This window comes from Triturus cristatus, chromosome 12 (genome assembly GCF_964204655.1).
Source record: "Triturus cristatus chromosome 12, aTriCri1.1, whole genome shotgun sequence".
Classification (NCBI taxonomy): domain Eukaryota; kingdom Metazoa; phylum Chordata; class Amphibia; order Caudata; family Salamandridae; genus Triturus; species Triturus cristatus.
Window position 1 is genome coordinate 299,644,987 of NC_140595.1, and position 17,832 is coordinate 299,662,818.

At 47.6% G+C, this 17,832-nt stretch overlaps 1 protein-coding gene across 3 annotated transcripts in view; it reads right to left on the bottom strand.

Annotated features, from left to right (window-relative positions):
• Positions 1-17,832, bottom strand: part of E2F4 (E2F transcription factor 4) — a 253,243-nt gene that overhangs the window by 96,381 nt on the left and 139,030 nt on the right. For all 3 annotated transcript variants that reach the window (XM_085638829.1, XM_085638828.1, XM_085638830.1), the window contains one exon: positions 7,084-7,245. In XM_085638829.1, coding sequence (XP_085494955.1) covers positions 7,084-7,245 — 162 coding nt within the window. The remainder of the gene's footprint in view (positions 1-7,083; positions 7,246-17,832) is intronic.

Sequence of the window (17,832 nt, forward strand, 5' to 3'; positions counted from 1 at the left end):
GGCAGGCACTCTGAAGAGAGAGAGGTGCTGCCTGGTTTGCAGATAGGCTGATATTGCGGTCAAATAGACCCGTATAGAGGTGTACGCCAGATTGCATCGGTATAGGTGTAAGAGGTAACATATGATGTTGTGGATGGATGCGTCCAGCGGGTTAATGTCATTATTACCGCAATAAATGACGAACCGTTTCCATTTGGCTGCATAGCAAGCTCTTGTAGTGGGTCTCCTGGCCTCCTTGATGATGTCCATACAGTCAGGTGGCAGATTGAGATAGCCAAACTCTAGGACTTCAGGAGCCAGATCGCCAGGTTCAGCTGTTGCGGATCTGGGTGCTGAACCTCTCCATGGTTCTGCGTCAAATGCGCGGGTTTGATCCGCAGCCTTTGATGCGGTACCACGGAAAGTTCGAGGAAGGTGGTGTACCACGGCTGGCGTGCCCACGTGGGAGCAACTAGGACGAGTGTCAGGGAGTGTTGTCGGAGTTTGCGAGCCACCAGCGGTATCAACGGTGCTGGAGGAAAAGCGTACGCAAATTTGCCGGACCAGTTCATCCATATCGCATTGCCCTGCGACTGCGGGTGTGGGAATCTGGCGGCGAAGCTTTGGCATTTTGCGTTTTCGCTTGTCGCGAATAGGTCTATTTCTGGGTGACCCCACTGCTGGAAGTACGGTTGGAGTACCGATGGGTGTAACTCCCACTCGTGCATCTGGTGGCTGTGTCTGCTGAGCAGATCCGCCATCTGGTTGTCCTTGCCGGGGAGGTGTTCCGCCATGAGGAACATGTTCCTCTGAATGGCCCACTTCCACATGCTCTGAGCCAGATGAGACAACTGTGGAGAGTGTGTCCCTCCCTGCTTCTGTATGTAGTACATGGCAGTCATGTTGTCCGTCCGGATCAACACGACCTTGTTGCACAGATGTACTTTGAAAGCCTTCATGGCCAGGAAGATTGCCATCAGTTCCAGAAGGTTGATGTGTATCTTCTTCTGTTGTGTCGTCCATAGTCCCTGCACTGTGTAGTGGAGTACATGAGCTCCCCATCCCTGGAGAGACGCGTCCGCTGTCAGTACTATTTGTGGAACAGGCTCTTGGAACGGTCGGCCCTTGCAAAGGTTTTGTGGATTCCACCAATGCAGAGAGTTGTATGCCCGACCGCTCACCAACACTAGGTCTTTCAACTGTCCTTGAGCCTGATTCCACTGACGTGCTAGGCACTCCTGAAGTGGGCGCATATGTAATCTCGCGTGCGGGACTATGAAGATGCAGGAGGCCATCATGCCTATCAACTGCATAAACACTCGCGCTGGAAGCGAGTGGTTGGGTCTGAACTTGGAGATCAGCGCTTGTATGCCGTTGATCCTCACTAAATTTGGCTGAGCTGTGGCCGCCAGAGTGTCTATAGTCGCACCTAGGTACTGTTGTACGTGTGCGGGCTGGAGATGAGACTTTGGGTAATTTAGTGAGAATCCCAGACTGTGAAGAAGGTGAATGGTACGGGACACGTGGCTTGCACATTGCTGGGCCGATCTCGCTTGAACGAGCCAGTCGTCTAGGTAGGGGTAGACGTGTATGTGCTGTCTCCGTAAATGTGCCGCCACCGTAGCTAGGCACTTTGTGAAAACCCTGGGCGCTGTTGTCACGCCGAAGGGAAGGACTTTGAACTGATAGTGCTGCCCCTGAACAGTGAACCTGAGGTATTTTTTGTGTGAGGGGTGGATGGGTATGTGAAAATACGCATCCTTGAGGTCCAGTGATGCTAGGAAGTCTCCCTGCTGGAGAAGCGGAAGGACTTGCTGTAGAGTGAGCATGTGAAAGTGCTCCGAAAGAATGTACTGGTTCAGGGGTCTCAGGTCTAATATAGGCCTGAGCGACCCGTCCTTTTTTGGAATTAAGAAGTAGAGGGAGTAAACCCCCGTGCCCCGCTCGTGGACGGGTACGACCTCGATAGCGCCTTTTAGAAGCATACTTTCTACCTCTTGCTGTAAGAGCGTCAAGTGCTCTGAGGACATAGGACGGTTTCTTGGTGGTATTGTGGGTGGAGTGGAAGTTAACTCCAGACAGTAACCGTATTTTATAATATCTTTGACCCACCTGTCCGTGGTGATGGAGTTCCACGTGGACAGGAACCGTTGTAGCCTTCCCCCGACAGGTGTTATGTGGTCGGGAGGAAGGGAGAGGGCGTCACTGCTTGTTCTTGGGGGAGGACCTGGTGTTGCCGTAGCCACGTCCTCTGCCCTTGGTACTGGAGCCACGATAGCCACCTCGGGTGTTCGTATCGTAGGTGGTCTGCGTATTACCCTTGTTATATGTTTGTTGTGACCCCTGTCCTCTGCCTGCTCCCTTGTTTCCGGGGCGACGAAAGGAGCCGCTCCGAAAGGGCTGAGTTTGTAGGGCGCCCATGGACTTTGCAGTGTCCGTGTCCTTTTTTATCTTCTCGAGGGTGGCGTCAACCTCAGGCCCGAACAAAAAGTCGGGGTTGACGGGCTGATTAAGGATATTGTTTTGTACCTCAGGCTTGAATCCTGAGATACGTAGCCAGGCGTGACGTCGTAGGATGACGCTAGTGTTGATGGCCCTGGCAGCCGTGTCAGCAGCGTCTAGTGCACATTTGATGGCAGCATTTGTGAGTAGCTGTCCCTCTCTGATAAGGATTTCTGCACCTTCTTTGTAGGGGTCAGGGAGGTGTTGAAGGAGTTGCTCCATTGTGTCATAGTGCGCCCTATCGTAGCGAGCGAGGAGCGCTTGAGTGTTAGCTATGCGCCATATGCTTGCAGCTTGTGCGGCAACTCGCTTGCCGGAGGTCTCCAGCACCTTGGACTCCTTGTCCGGGGGAGGAGCGTCACCCGTTGTCTGCGAGTGTGCCCTCTTGCGGGCATTCGCCACAACGATGGAGTCGAGTGGTAATTGTCCTCTGATGTAAGTAGGATCCCCAGGTGCTGATCTGTATTTCTTATCGATCCTGGGGTTTATCACTCGTGCCCTGGTGGGTTCCCTGAAAATGTCAGTGGCTGGCTTAAGGACCCCCTTCAACATTGGCAGAGTCTTTACATGTCTTTCTGAGGATGCAAAGGTGTCCATTAGAAAGTCATCTTCGATGATATCAGAGTGAAGCTGTACATCATGGTTGTTCGCCGCCCGTTCAATCAGAGCGTTGAACGCCGCAGTATCCTCTGTGGGTGACGTTTTTGCCCCATATAGTTGTGGGTCCTGTGCATCAAGAGGTGCACTGGGGTCTGCAGGGTCGCCCCAAGTTTGGTCAGGGTCCTGCTGGTCATCAGGGTCCGTGTCCACATGGTAGGGGACTTGTTCACCCATGTAGTCCTCCAATGCATCCGTGTCGGAGCGTGTGGGGGAGGCCCGGTGTGGATCCTGGTAGGGTGAATGAAAGGGTTCATACAGGAGAGGTTCTGTGTCCACAGGCAGCTTCCTCTTTAGCGGGATCCTGAAAGGTTCCAATGGCGGTTCCGAAGTTATCCTTCGGTCGTGGAGAATCATCCTGCCAGTGTCGGCGTCGATGACGCGTGACGGGGACGGCTCGACAGGCGTAACCGCAGTTTTGGTGGCCTGTGTCCTGAGTTGAAACGCCTTCGGGATTGTGGATGGAGGCAAGCCGAAGGTAATGCTGGTCGGCACCGACGAAACCGCTGGATCGATCGAACCCGACTGGTCCTGGAGGGCAGCCTTGGTTTTGCAGCCTGGCATTGCGCCAGGCCGTACTCGGGGCGCCTTAGAGGTCGTGGCCCCCGCCAGGGTCGTCGAGGCGGCTGCAGATATCTTCTGCGCCCGTGGTGCATCGAGCCGAGGTGCGGAGATCACCGTCGACGTCTTCGACACGTGAGGTTTCGGTGTCGTCGAGGGAGTGCTGCGAGGCGTAGCAGGCGGGACGGCCCTCGGTGTCGGTGGCGTCGACGCCGGTAACCGAGCAGGTTTTTCAGCGCCGATGGCCTTCTTCCGTTTGTCGACTCCCATGTCGCCCGTCTCGAGTTCGGCACCGAAGTCCCCCTTGGTGCGGTCGGTGCCGACACGGTGCGCCGGCGTCGAAGGTGTTGAAGGCCTCGATCCGACTAGCGCCACTTTCAGTTTCGGTTTCGTAGGAACCTGAGCAGCTTTCGGTTTCGGTTTCGTAGAAGGGAAACCAGCTGGCTTAAGCGGTAATGGCTGCCGCTGAACGTCCGAGGCCGGGCCCGAGGGCGGGGCCGAAGGACTGCGTGATAGGTCTCGGGTAAGGCCCGAAGGCGATCCCTCGACCGGAGCCATAGTCTGTGGCACTGGTGAATTCTCGGTTTGAACAGGTAGGCCTTGTTCATTATCGGAGCTACTCTCTTCGGCCCCTAAGGCCTCCTCGTCGTCTCCTACCTCGGTGTCGTCTTCACCTCTGTGGAAGAGTGACTCGTCGGCCTCGTCCGATCCGGGTTCTTGGTCGGAAACGGGACTGGAGGGTAAGACTTCTACTTCTTCGACGTCGTCCGCGTCGTCGAAGATGTCAGCTGGGGCCGGTGCCGCGTGCTGCGCTTCGAGCCTCGCCGCTCGACGATTCCGCAGAGTCTTCTTTGAACGGAACCGAGCACAGGCCATACATGTCGACTCGTCGTGGTCCGGCGAAAGGCATTTGTTGCACACCGGATGGACGTCGATGTGTGGGTACTTCGCATTACATACCGGACACCTTTTGAATGGCGTCCTCGATTCCATCGTCGAAGTAGTTGATGGACAGGTAAATGCGAACAAAGTCGGTGCTGAAAGTTAGTAAACTAACAGAGAGTATCGAAAACCGATCGATAAACAGTACCGACGCGAACTAAAGGCCTTGTGGCCTCGACAAAATTTTTTCCTAACTTGAGCTAAGATAGCACATCCGAACCCAATGGCGGAAAAAAACAATCTGAGGATGGAGAGGATGCCCATGCGCACTGTAGTCCAGGGGAGGAGTCACCTATCCAAGGATACTTCGAAGACTCTTCCAGGACAACAACGTGCAAACATCCGGACCCAACACTAGGCGGCGATCTATGCACAGATATGAATTCAGCAGCCCACATGCCTCGAACTTGAAAATACCCATCCTGCAAGGCAAGGGACATCATACAGTCTCCTGTTTTCAGCTCCAACAGAACCGGAGCCAAGGACAGCATCTTGAACTTTTCCTTGCAGGAGAAAAGGTTGAAGACTATGAGGTCCGAGATCGGACGAGGACCGCAGTCTTTCTTGGGAACCAGAAAGCATTATTGTGAGTATCCCCATCAACAAATTTCCTGATCTGGCACCAACTATACTGCTGCTTTATTCAACTGGGCTGCCAGATACTGCTGCAGCATGCAGATATGGTCTTCTGTCTGAAGGGTTTACAAGGTGAAATATGGAAAGGGGCTTGTTGGAAGGATAGGGCATTCTCCCATTTTCTACAGTTAGAAGGGCCTGCTGGTCCTAAGCTATGCCCTTCCAAGCTGTAGAAAGGAGGACAACTATCCTCCCATGGGTTGCACGAACAAGGGCAAACAAAAGCTGCTTTTGGAGAGAAAGGAATAGAGGTTGCCCCAGAGCACGCCTACATCTCCCAGGCTGCCATTACTGGGTCCAAGACAGCCTTGTTGAAAGGCACCAGTTGTTCAGACACTTATACAGACAGCTGCAGAACTTCTGTCAGTCAGATTTGCTCTCCACCATAGGTAACAGGAGTTCTAGAATCTGTACAGCCTTCCGTATCACTGAATGAAAAGGGTGTCACCTAAGGAGGGGAAGCCGTGAAAGGAACTCTATCTCAGTCTCCAAAGGCATGTCCAGGCAACTTGCATTCCTTAATGCTAGTCAGCCATATCACTGAGCAAGGCAGGTATGATGACTGCCACCTCACTACTGCCACTTATGTCATGGTGCACAATATCCAGCATGTCTAAGGGATCAGAGGTTGACCCAAAGAGGACATGCATAGTTGTCCAATACTGTAATATGCACCCTTTACCTGCTCGTTTCTCATTGGTTACTCCTCTAGTAGGCGCAATCCTGGCTTCTGGAACTATGCACTATCTACAGGGATTTAGGTTGGGGTTGATCCCCAGAAGGACCAAGAAGAGCGGGTAATGGAGGCACCGGAGTTGGCAATGCAGCTAATGCATTTGTCATCAGATGCCTCTAGAGAGGCATCAGCTGCGGTGCTGGAGGTGGGTTCACCAGTGAAAAAGTCTATATTGGTACAACCTCGGGCAGCTCTGGAGAAGTACTGGGCCAAACTACGTACGAGAAAGACTCACCTATATCAGGTCCCAAAGTTTCCAAATGGGCCCAAAGGGGCACCAGAGGGGACCAGCCCCCCCCCCGAACCGAATTTGGATTACATTTTTGGGGGGAATAAACACACTTAAACAAAAGAGTGAGCTCTGGATCTGAATCAAAGGGCACATAATTAGTCTTTTTAAGTCAAGGTAGCAGAGTGGTCTTATTAAAGCACAGTCATCATTTAGGGTGTCGATGTGGAGCGTAGGCCTCCCAATGGGTGCAGAAGAGCTATTGAAAGTTTCTAGTTTCAGTCTGGCACCTGGGATATCGAAGAGATGAAAAATCCACTAGCAGGGGCATCTATCCGAATGTGAGGTTGTGTTGCTAGGCTTATGTTCTGAGATAAAGTGTGACCAATCACTACAAGTGGCTTGTTTAGGTAGTTGGGTACTTGCAGTACACACTGGAAGCATATCCATCACCCTAGTTACAGACAGGTTATCAGTGTGAAATGTGAGACATTGGATTTTGTATTTTCTACCTCAGTGTCACTTTAGGTGCCAATGTGCGAATATGTGCTTTTTTTAAAGTTGCTGTATGTTGTCAGACACTCTGCATGCTTTAGAGACTAGTGCCGTTCCGCAGCTAGCAGGTGGTTGGATGGTAACTGTAGAGTAATAGCCACTGTCCACATGGGTAGTTGTCAGGCAGCAATTATGCTGAAGGGAGACCCCTCCCCCCCCTTACTCAGGAAGTTGTTAGATTCTGGCCAGCAACTGGAGACAGTTTCGAGGTAATGTTTTGGCTGTGCATGCACAGAGGTTTGTTTGTGCTGCCCTTAGTGACGGATTTAACACATATAAAGGATATCTGCTATTCAAAACATCATCTGTGACGTTTTTGATGCTTTGTTGCACCCAGTTCCTCTGTTGGTCCAGTTCTTGTTCTCGTTGTTCCAGGTCTGCTAGCTCAGTCTTGAGGTCAATAAGTTTGTCTGCAATTTCTCGTGTGTTGCAGCCTGGACCTACACCCCTGAAAGAGAAATTATATTTACATCAAAAGCATAGTCTTTATTAAAATGCTCTTCTTGTTTGACGATGGATATGTTGAGCAACAGAGATTGGACACTGGTGTCATGCACCACGCCACATACAGAAGAAAATAAATTCTGACGTTCTTAAGAAGGCATGTGACTAGGATATGTTTAAAAAAAACTGCTTCTAGGAAAGGCATGATACAAATATGCCATCAAACATATGAGACAAATTGCGAGGGGTTGCCCACGGAAGTGGTCTAAGATTTGGTCCCCTTGGAATTTGTACAGAGGTGAAATATGTGCCCCCCCCAGATTGAACGATTTAGATGTCTCCCCTTCCCCGTAACTCAAACGGCAAAAGTATATTGTCTATGTATGAAACCTTGTGTTTGCCATTGCCTATGTTGTGACACTGTGAAGCTATGCCTTGTTGTCGAAGTCTTTATAATAAAAAGAGTTATAAAAAAAAAAAAAAACATATGAGACAAAGACAATAGTCACAGAAAAATGAGATCCTCTGATAAAATTGGAGCGGATCACTGTACAATTAAATACTTGGGTATACATCTCCCTTACTGAAGGGTGTAGTAGGCTATAGATTACCAGACATTCCTTCACATTACAGAAGATTATTTCTAGAACTAATCTTAGTGTTTAGCACGGTGTAAGTATTAGTGTATGCAAGGTATTCATGTCTCCTCTTGTATCCTACTCCGAAGTCATGGAGTCATGCTAAAAAGGGGAATAAAGACAGGAAGTTCTGCTTACAAAACATGATTATGTATGGATTGCCCTTTCTTGTTGATGCAGTTGACGTTCTGCTGCAATGGGTGTGCGCTGCCCCTCTGTGGGTTCATTTTTATCAAACCAAATTCTCTCAGTTTGTAAGCACTTCATCAAATTGCTGCATACACACATATACATATATATTTTTTCTGCTTATGAAAGGTGTGTTACAATTTGCCTCATGATTGTTTACATATGGTTAGTTCTAAGTTCATATGTAGGATACAAATGTTTCAAATTAATGCACTGAAAATCTTTGGCTACTTTAATAACAGAGGAGATGCACATCTTTTCTGTTAATCTTTTTTTTCTGTTCTCTTGTACAGTGCATGATTTTAGAACATATATTTTTATAGGTGGATATCATTTGGAAATGGGTGTGCCTTCATGCTTAACTAATAGTTAAGCTTGAGATTTGTTCTTTATTTCGGTCTCCACTTAAAAAGCCTCCTTGCTATTTTTTGGGGGCTTCATTCTTATGTGATGAAGATGGGTGTGCAATTTCTATTCTACAAGTCTTCCTTTGCATGTCCTTCCATATAAGTTGTTGTAACTGAATCTGGGTTACAGAAGGAAATGTTATATTAGAAACTTGCACATGGCTGTTGATGATCTTTAGCAGCAAAACAGGATGATTTAGACCCTAGTGGGTGGTCAACTAGTCTGCAAGGTCAATGGAAGGTATGGCCTCTGCTCCTCTGGCAGAAGACTGCCTGCCATATTCAGACATCCCCGTCAGCAAAACGGGCATCCCTGTGAATTCAGTGCAGCCGCTGCTGCCGCAGCTCCATTAAGGCAACTGATGCATTGCCTAGCAGGCACTATGTTTGTACGCCTACGTGGCAAATTATTTTGTTTTCTGAAATCAAACGCCCTAAGCGAGAGTTTGTTTTAAGAAAAAGAAAAACAAGAGCAATGACTGCCGAACAGGGTTGTTTCTTGTGGGGGCACACTGCGCATTTTCTCTACACTACCTCACAGGGCAGTCCTAGATATGTAAATGAGTGACAGTCACCCTGCCCTAAACAGGAAGGGGCGCACGACTGTGACCTGGCACCACTATAACGGACAAGTGACCAGCAGAGGCTCCAGTGGAGTAAGCCCAGTGCTTCCCCAGTTTCTAAATAGAATGGTCGAACTGCAGGTTTGGTAAGGTGGGAGCATATCCATTTTATTGCATGGCTCCCCTGCATAAAACAAATTACCTGCCATTCTTCTGCTGTTAAGGGCTACATGTAATGAGGTTCATTCACCTGTTTAGTCTTAAAAAGGTACCACATACGCAGCAAATGTTGGGAGTTAGGTCTTCTTCCTAGGCCTTTTAGCCATTCTGCTAGGAATGCAAGGTACAAGGACCCCTTGTCAGGCCTTTTTACTTTTTCTGCAATAATAGTGCATTTCAGGTTGCTAATCTGGATTACGAGTGATTAGTAAAGGATGTTGCCTCTGCGGGAGAAACATTGTAGGCTGTGGTCAGATGTTCTGTGCTAGCATGGAATTCAATTTTTAAAATGTTGTAATTGTCTTTACATTTGCATTCCTTTGCTAATGCACTCTAATCTGCTGTATTACTCGACATACAGGTGTGCTTTTATTGTGCCTCGCCTTGTACAACCTAATGTTTCATGTTGCCTTTGTATGTTGCATTTTAATTGCTGTGAAAGGGGAGGTGTGTGAAATTTTGCATAGACTGCATGTGGGAGTATATGTAAAGTATTTGTGTCACTCATGTCAAAATACAAAATGGCATATGCCCCACTGAAAGTGCATAGGTTAAAGGTCATATATTCCCTTCGTGGCAGTAGGTCTGAGGATGGTCAATTGGGTGTCAAACCTCACAATGTTCGAGCACAAAAAATATATTAGTACCCTGATCAGATGTAGCCTAATGGGGATCCAGGAAGATTAACAGCTACTTAGCGCCTTATTAGGACTACAGCGGTCCTTTAGACTAGAGTAGTCATGGTGGCAGTCCACCCGCCATATTCTGACTATGGCAGTCGAACTGTCACAAAACAACTGCTATCGCTAGGGATCCACGATCCCCGACGGTCTTGCAGCAATGTGAGGCTGGTAATATTCTGGCGGCGTGATCACCATGAAAAAAGTGGCAGTGAGGAAACAAAGGTGTTGCCTCTGCACCAGGGGATGTATACAGGGAAAAACATGGTGTGCCCCCCTGTATGCATGCACCCCCAGTTCCTGCAGGGACTGGACTGAATAGTCCATGCTCTGCAAGAACATGCACTGGAGTTCCCATTGCTGTTCCTTGCCAAGGCTCACATATGAGCCTTAGCACCGCACCGCTGTGGGCCAGCTGCCACAGCACCGCTATGGGTTTGGCGGTCTTGGAGCGGGGTGCTGGCGTGACTGCCCACTCCAAGACCGCCAAACTCATAATAAGGCCCTCAATCTTTACACTTCTTCTGATCCACTAAATAAAGCTACCTGTTTGTACAGGTCTGCTTCAACAGCATTACTGTTTGAATGTTACACTTATCTCATTGTTTTGTAAGGGCATAGGCTTGCAACCAAACTCTCCAGTTTAGCAAAGGTATGTAGAGGAACCATATGCTCACCATTGCTACCTCAAACCTCTGCCATCACACATACAATCAGTTCTTGGCCGTAATTAATGTTATGTTTTTCATTAATATTTTTCTATGCCGGTTTCTCTCAATGCCAATGACCGCAACAGGCTAAATAGATCACCGATTAATTTTCCAATATATTGCCCTACTCTCTGGTGATGTAATTTTCCAGTTTCCCTAACTGCTGTCAGTCGATCAAGTCCAATCTCACTGTTTAAGAGGCAGTACACATGAGTTTCTAGTTTTGGATTAAATCCCAGAAAGCAACTACATTATTTGTTATGTTGATTTATAGAACACACTAATCACCGCTGAGGGTATCCAGGTGCTTGAGCAGGTGTGTAGGCGTGTTCAGCTTCTTGTGGAACTCAAGAAGTGAGAAGGAGGCTCTGATGCATTGTGGAAAGTCGTTCCTTCCTTTCGGTGCGATGTAGGTAAACAAGTGTCCTCCTGATCTGCTTTTGTGGTTGTGGATGCTGGGGTGTAGGAAGCTGGCACTGTATATACTGCACCAAAGTAAGGTATAGTGTGCACAGTCAAGTGGAACCCCAGAGGCTTAAAGTCGATGATACTAAAAGCTCAATTTAAGACAATATTACACATACTCAAAGACTGAATCTAAGACCAATTGGTTTGTATAAAAAGCTATTACTTTATTATTTTACTTTTAGAACCAAGAGGATCTCAGTTGGAGGTAACAGTTTTAAGAATAGCAATACTTTTAAAATGCAGTAGGTATTGTTTTGTAAAGGTAGTCAAGTACTTTGCAGTAATATAGGAAATACTTTGGCCATGTCAAAAAAACAGTAGCAAACTCAGCAGGTGCAAAAGATGGACATTTATTTAAACAGGCAGAAAATGCAATGCAATCTAATGGAAGGAAGACATTTATATGCAGTTACAGGTAAGTACTTCAGGGGTTTGGACCAACAGTGGGCAAGGGTCAGATCAAGATAGGTACTGCACCACCAGCAGCACTGGGGCAGGCAGTTGCAGAGGTCACTGGGCCAATGTTAGTCAATGGAGACTGGGGCACCCACAAGAGGTGCGGTTTGCAGGTAAGTACCTGTATTGTCAGGGCACAGGCCACGGGGGTTATAACAAGCACGGGGGAGGGGGCACAAGGCAGCAGCAACCTTATACTGCCAGAGGCACAGGGGCAGCCGGGTGCGGGGTGCTTATCAGTGTCGGGCGCCCAATGCTTTTCAGTGGGGTTTCTCGGTCGCACAATTAGGCTGCAGTCTCGGATGAGTAGGCTGTATGAAGTGACCACAGGCTGGGCAGGTAAGTTGGGATGTAGGAGGCTTGGGCACAGTCTGCTGGGCTCCCCAAAGGCGGGGCTGATGATGCAGGGGTGCCCATTGTCGTCGGATTTTCTTTACCAGAGCCGGTCGCGGTCAGGAGAACCATTCGTGTAGAGGCTGCAGGTGACTTCGTGGTGTCCAGGAGAGATCAGCCACCAATGGAGTTGAGGTCCGGATCGCTGGTGAGACATGACTGGACTGGTGAGCCTTTCAGACTCCGTCATGGACGTCGGGTGAAGAATGGGCAGAGTTTGCGGATCCACCTGGATCCGGAGTCTTTTAAGTTGGAGTTTTCTGGACAAGGCAGCTGTCCTCGGGAGATCTGGTCTTTGTTGAAGAGTGGTGGTCTTCCTGGGGTTCTTAGAAGTCGCTGGCCACAGTACAGGTGTCTGCTTCGCAGGTTCTTCAAGCTGGAGACAGGCCGGTAAGGCTGGGGGCCAAGTTAGCTTTGTTGCACAGCGTCTTCTTCGTAGGTTGCCATAATCTGAGGATCAAGGTTAAGGGGTGCCCCTAAATACTGAATTTAGGGGTGTTACAGGTGCTGGCAGCTGGTAGCCAATGGGCTACTTGCCTTTTAGGGTGAATACACTCTTTGTATGTCCCTCCCTCTGGGGATGGGGCATCCCCTAACCTGATTGGGTCGAATCCTTCCATTCAAGATGGAGGCTTTCCTAAGGGGGGGGAGGGGGGTACCTCGGTCCAGGGCACCCAAGGGTGGTCTAGCAGAGAGGGGACACACCTCTCCTGACAACTAATTTTACCGCCGTCCTTGCTGCCAAAAGTGGGGTTGGTCAAGGAAGTGGGCATCTCCACTAGCTGGGTAGCCTAACAAAGTGCCTTTGAGACTCACTGCCCTGATTGCTGTTTTTACTTGGGAAGTAGCAGCGGTTCTTTCGCTAAGGCAGAGGAGTGTTGCCCCACTGCTCTCGAGCAGAAAAAAATAAAAATTAAAATGTTATTTTTCTTTGCTAAAAGGCTGGGTTAGCGTGGGGCAGGGCTGTTAGCACAGGGGGAGGTGTGGTGTGCACACACTAAGTCCACATGACTGCTTGGCCGGCCGTGTTAGCCTGACCAAACAGTAATGCGCACTTTGAATGTTCCCCACCAGGCTGTAATACACAGCATGGTGAGGAACATGAACAGGTTCCCTGTTCACAGATGAGCAGCGATCCATGGTGCTCAGACCAATCACAACACTGCTTACGGGAGGAAGTCTGGGTGTTTCCTGGTTCCAGCACTGCTAGGAAGTGAAGCAATGACGGCGACAGGGAAAAGGTAAGTGGGTTTTTTTTGTGTTTTTTTTTAACCCCTCCCCCCCTACGTTCCCTGCCATCTGCCACAGTGGTCAGGATAGCACGTGAAAGCCACCCGTATGTGTGCGGGGCAGGTGTCTTGAATCTCGATTAGGAAACTTCATGATTAGTGTTGTGGATGCTGATGTGCGAGGCCTTCTGTTATCTCATATAAAGCGCACTCCCGCCTTTGGTGTTTCCCTCTGGCGAGGCCCGAGTTGAAACTATTGTGGTGATCTTGAGCAAGATCCAGTGTATAACCACCTGACACTATAGTGTATTTTTCTGACTGCATTCATACTATTCCGGTGCCTCCTAAGCACACCTACTATGCAAGCATTTGAGTATCAAACGGAAATAGCTGGTGAGTTCATACTCGTCTGTAAATCTATTACCCAAACAATCTTGGGGTAGGAGGGCTTGGCATGCGCGAGCAGCCAGCAGGGAGTTCTTGTATGAGCGCTGTGATCAAGGTATTATTTTTGTGTTTTTATTTTTGTCTAAATGACACTCCACCTCATTTAATGCCAGTGTGTGCATTTCTGATTCATTTTGCTTTTATACTGTATATACTTATCAATTTAATGTTTTTAAGGATTTTTTTTACTATTATCATGACGACAAGTGTGGGCATCATGCAAGAGTGTTAACCCTTCTGCCTTGGATACCCAGTTGTAGGACTAATGACACTAAACGAGGCACTGAACAAAGGCTACTAAATTGATTGGCCATGAGACAAAAGGAATTAAATATCCATATTTAAATAGACACAGGGCGAGAGATGGGAAATGTTATTTTGTCTAAACCCATTAAATGTTTTTGTGAATAATGATAGGGACTAACTTTTTTGATAATGTAGATCAGGAGGGGACTGGTTAAAAGAAGACTGGCAGCTATGCTCATATCCTTTATCAAACTACAGTTACCCTAAAGCAGCTACCAGGAGAAGAGCTAACCCAGTGGTTTGGAAGATAGTTTGAACTCTGTACGATGGAATGTAGCCAACATTTCCAATGGATTTGAGAGATCACAAATATCTTCATATTCCTGATGGGATACGATACGGTCTGCCTATAGGGGAGCTGGGACCACGGCCATTTCAAATTATATATTTCTTTCAGTACCACTTGTTAAGACATGGGAGAGATTTTTATGTGTCGCCTACCTTAGAAAGTGATAATTATCCTCATGTGTCATACTAAATTCTCACACCATAAAAAGGTGCAGAAATAAAGCAACAGAGTACTGGGCAGAAGAAGTCCAAACACTGTCTTTTTTTACTTATTTTATTGATGGGGTGTTTGACCTTGCTTAGTTGCATTAGCCAATACTAAGCGGGAGGCCTGCTAAACGATCACCCTTGGTTACTAGCATCGTGCTAATAGAGGAATAAAAAATAAACAGCGTTCGGACAGCCGAATAAGACATTGGATAAACTCGGCACACTGGGGAAATAAAGACTTTAAAATCAAATTATAAAAAAAAATGATACATCTCAAACATGAACTAATACAATAAACAGCGGACTCCTCCTACATGTCAGCTTTACAAGAAGGGTGACAGCTTCAGATTCTGGGTCTATATAAATACGCTTGATAAAGATTTCCATAATGCACTGTGCTGATGTCCGCACATGCCGATTACGGTAAGGATTTAGAAATGAGAGCTGAACAGTTAGTCAGAACAATACAGGGCTCTGGCCCTGTAATCAAACCAGCTTAGTTCCGGATTTAAGTGTGGGGGGGAAGGGTGATTGGAGTTCAATTATTCTGCACCGCTTTTACGTTAAAAAAACACCCAAAAAAAAGGGGGAAAAAAACCAAAGTGATGACCCAGATGTACCTAGGAACTATAATCTAACAGCATTGGTTGAAGCTGAAAAACAACACTTTGCCAACCTTCATCCGGAGGAGCTTCAGGAATGGACAGGGCAGGTAGAATTGCTTCAAGTCTACCAGAAATTATTTAGTCCATTCTGTGATTCGCTAGGTAACTGGTATCATCTTGTAAATGGATATCACTCAGCCAAAAGCGAGCCACTATGTGTGTGTCACATTTAATATCAGGCGGCATTTGATGGCGCTGTATAGGGTAGTAGTAAGGGCTGAATTAAGTGCCTGGGATCTTTCCCTTAAATTAAGTGAGCTCCAGCCCATTTAAATCGGGTTCTGACTCAGCCTGAAAAATACATATTAATTAAGAGCTGAAACAGGAGTATTTAGTACTCATGTTACTTAGCTAGAACACTTCTAACTTAGGCAAACATACCAAAAAGGCAAAACAATTCCAAAGAAACCGAGTGGGCCGGACGTACAGGTCATCCAACATGTGGAGACAGTCATCTCTTATCTTGGTACAGTATGCCTCTCCCAAGAGCTTGGGCACTCTTGATGTTCAGAATATCTCCAATATGCTGGAGATAAATGTGGGTAAAACAAGGACAATTGGCTTAGGAGGGAAACACAATAAGTGCTTGAGTTAAAATGCAGTGTTAAGGACGGTAGACTGCACTATTTTACGGAATTATTCAAGATCTCAATTTCAAGAAAACATCAACCATCACTGTGTGATCTATCCAACTAGAAAAGTAAGTCCACAAGCAAAACACAAAACTTGTACCCTGAGGTGATTTTGGGGACAATGATGAATTGCCTTGATCCTGTTCAATATAGACCCTCTTTAGGACTTTATTTACCTTGCCTCAAGCAACCAAGCAGGCACAGATAATAGAGTTTGGTTTGATAAGACATTTGCTGGAAACAAATATTGTTACGAAAAACAAATACAAACGAGGAAAGGAGTGATTTGGCAGGAATTTGCACGCTTTGTCAGAATCAAAGCTTGGAACCATTGGTCTGGTTATTCAAACCAATCTTTAGTTGATTTAGGGCATGTGGAATTATGGGCTACAACTACTGCTCATGCTCGTTTACAAACCCTTTAGCTCAACCGTGGGTATCTCTAGCTTCGAGCCGCAACGCTTGATTTAATAGCACCAAAAAACAAAATAAAGTCACACAACACGAAAGGAATGGGACACCAAATTCATAATAACCCATTATATTTTAATGAATTTTTAGAGACCAAGATGAACAAAATCTAGCAGAGGGTTCTGAAGATATTGATTTTTAAAGAAAACGTAAATCTCAGTTCAACCGCAAACAAGCACTGGTAAGCAAAAAGTTTGTAAACTTTTGAAAAGTTTGTAAGAGTTGTGTTCGACTCCTCCAGCCCAACTAGGAGAGAGTAAGTTAGTGGGCCACTAAGGAGTATTAGGAGAGTTACCTGGCCAACAAAGCATTCTCCAGTCCAGGTCTAAACTTTATAGCACAACCACCATAGACTTGAATGGAGTGGCCCTGCTGCTGAGGATGTAGTAGATGGAGGATGCTCAAGGATGCTCGGAGTGATCTGTGGTCGATGGAGATGTCCTTGCAGTTACTCCATGGTCCACGGAGCAGGTGGGTTTAGGGTCTCCCGAAGTCCGCTTTGAGCCAGTAGAAGGCCAGCTGCTGCTGGGCTATCAGTCTCCTTCCACAGAAGTCAAGCGGTATCCTTTGGCGGAGGCTAGTGTCCCTCTTGGGTGACCAATTTGGAATTGGACGACACTCCTGGGTCTGGCAGTCTTGGATACAAATTTTTGGCCGTCGAGAATCGGTCTCTTGGGGCGCCCAGCGGTGCTTCTTCAGAAGTGGCTACTGACTTGCAGAGTTGGCCTACTTCAGCTTTGATGGCACTGGTTCAAGGGGGTCAACCGACTGACCCTTGCAGTCACTTCTTTGGTCTGGTGCTTGGGAGCAACTTTTCCTCAAGCCAGGAACCACACCGTTATCTCCTCGTTAGCCCAACATGTGGCTCTTTTTTCCAAGTTCAGGGGTCAGCAGGGCAGTCTTTTGGTCACTTCTCCAGCTCTGTCGTGATCTGAGGTTCAGGGTGCCATATCTATGTCCAGAAAGTGGCCTGGGTGGTGGAGCAGGGGGGAATCAGTGGTCACTAGCCAATGGGCTACCGGGATTCCTCCTGCCCTATGACAACTTACGGCAGTGTGCGTCATCTAGCAATCCCAGAATGCACTATTCTGCCCACTCTCAAGATTTCTGAACCCTTCCTCTGATGTTTGGAGCTGGGTAGCCCCAACTTACAGGTGGGGCTACCTGTGGGCTGCATGCTGACAGGAAAACCAGTTTGGGCACTGGTCTCCCTTCTCTGTTTCGGCCATCAGCCTGCCAACGTGAACAAAGGAGGCAACCCTTCAGGAGTGTGATTGACATTCGCCCACCAAAGGCGGCTTAGTTTTAGAAGCTCACCTTTTGGGCCAATACGCCAAGTGGCTTCCTGCAAGGGGGAGGGAACACCTCTCCCTGTAGCAAGCTGCTATTGTTCCTGAGCCTGGGAGTAATTCACAATACTCCCCAGAAGGGCGGAAAGCGGTCTGGTGGCCAGTGACTGTGAGGCTACTGGACAAACTAGGTCACAATGTGGAAACTTTCTAATAGGTTTGTTTCCACAAAAGTGACATTAAATTCGACTTGGGCATCAAGTCAGTTTAATGCCACAATTGATTTGATACCTTGAAGTACCCATTTCAGTAGCCCCATTCAGAAGTTAGC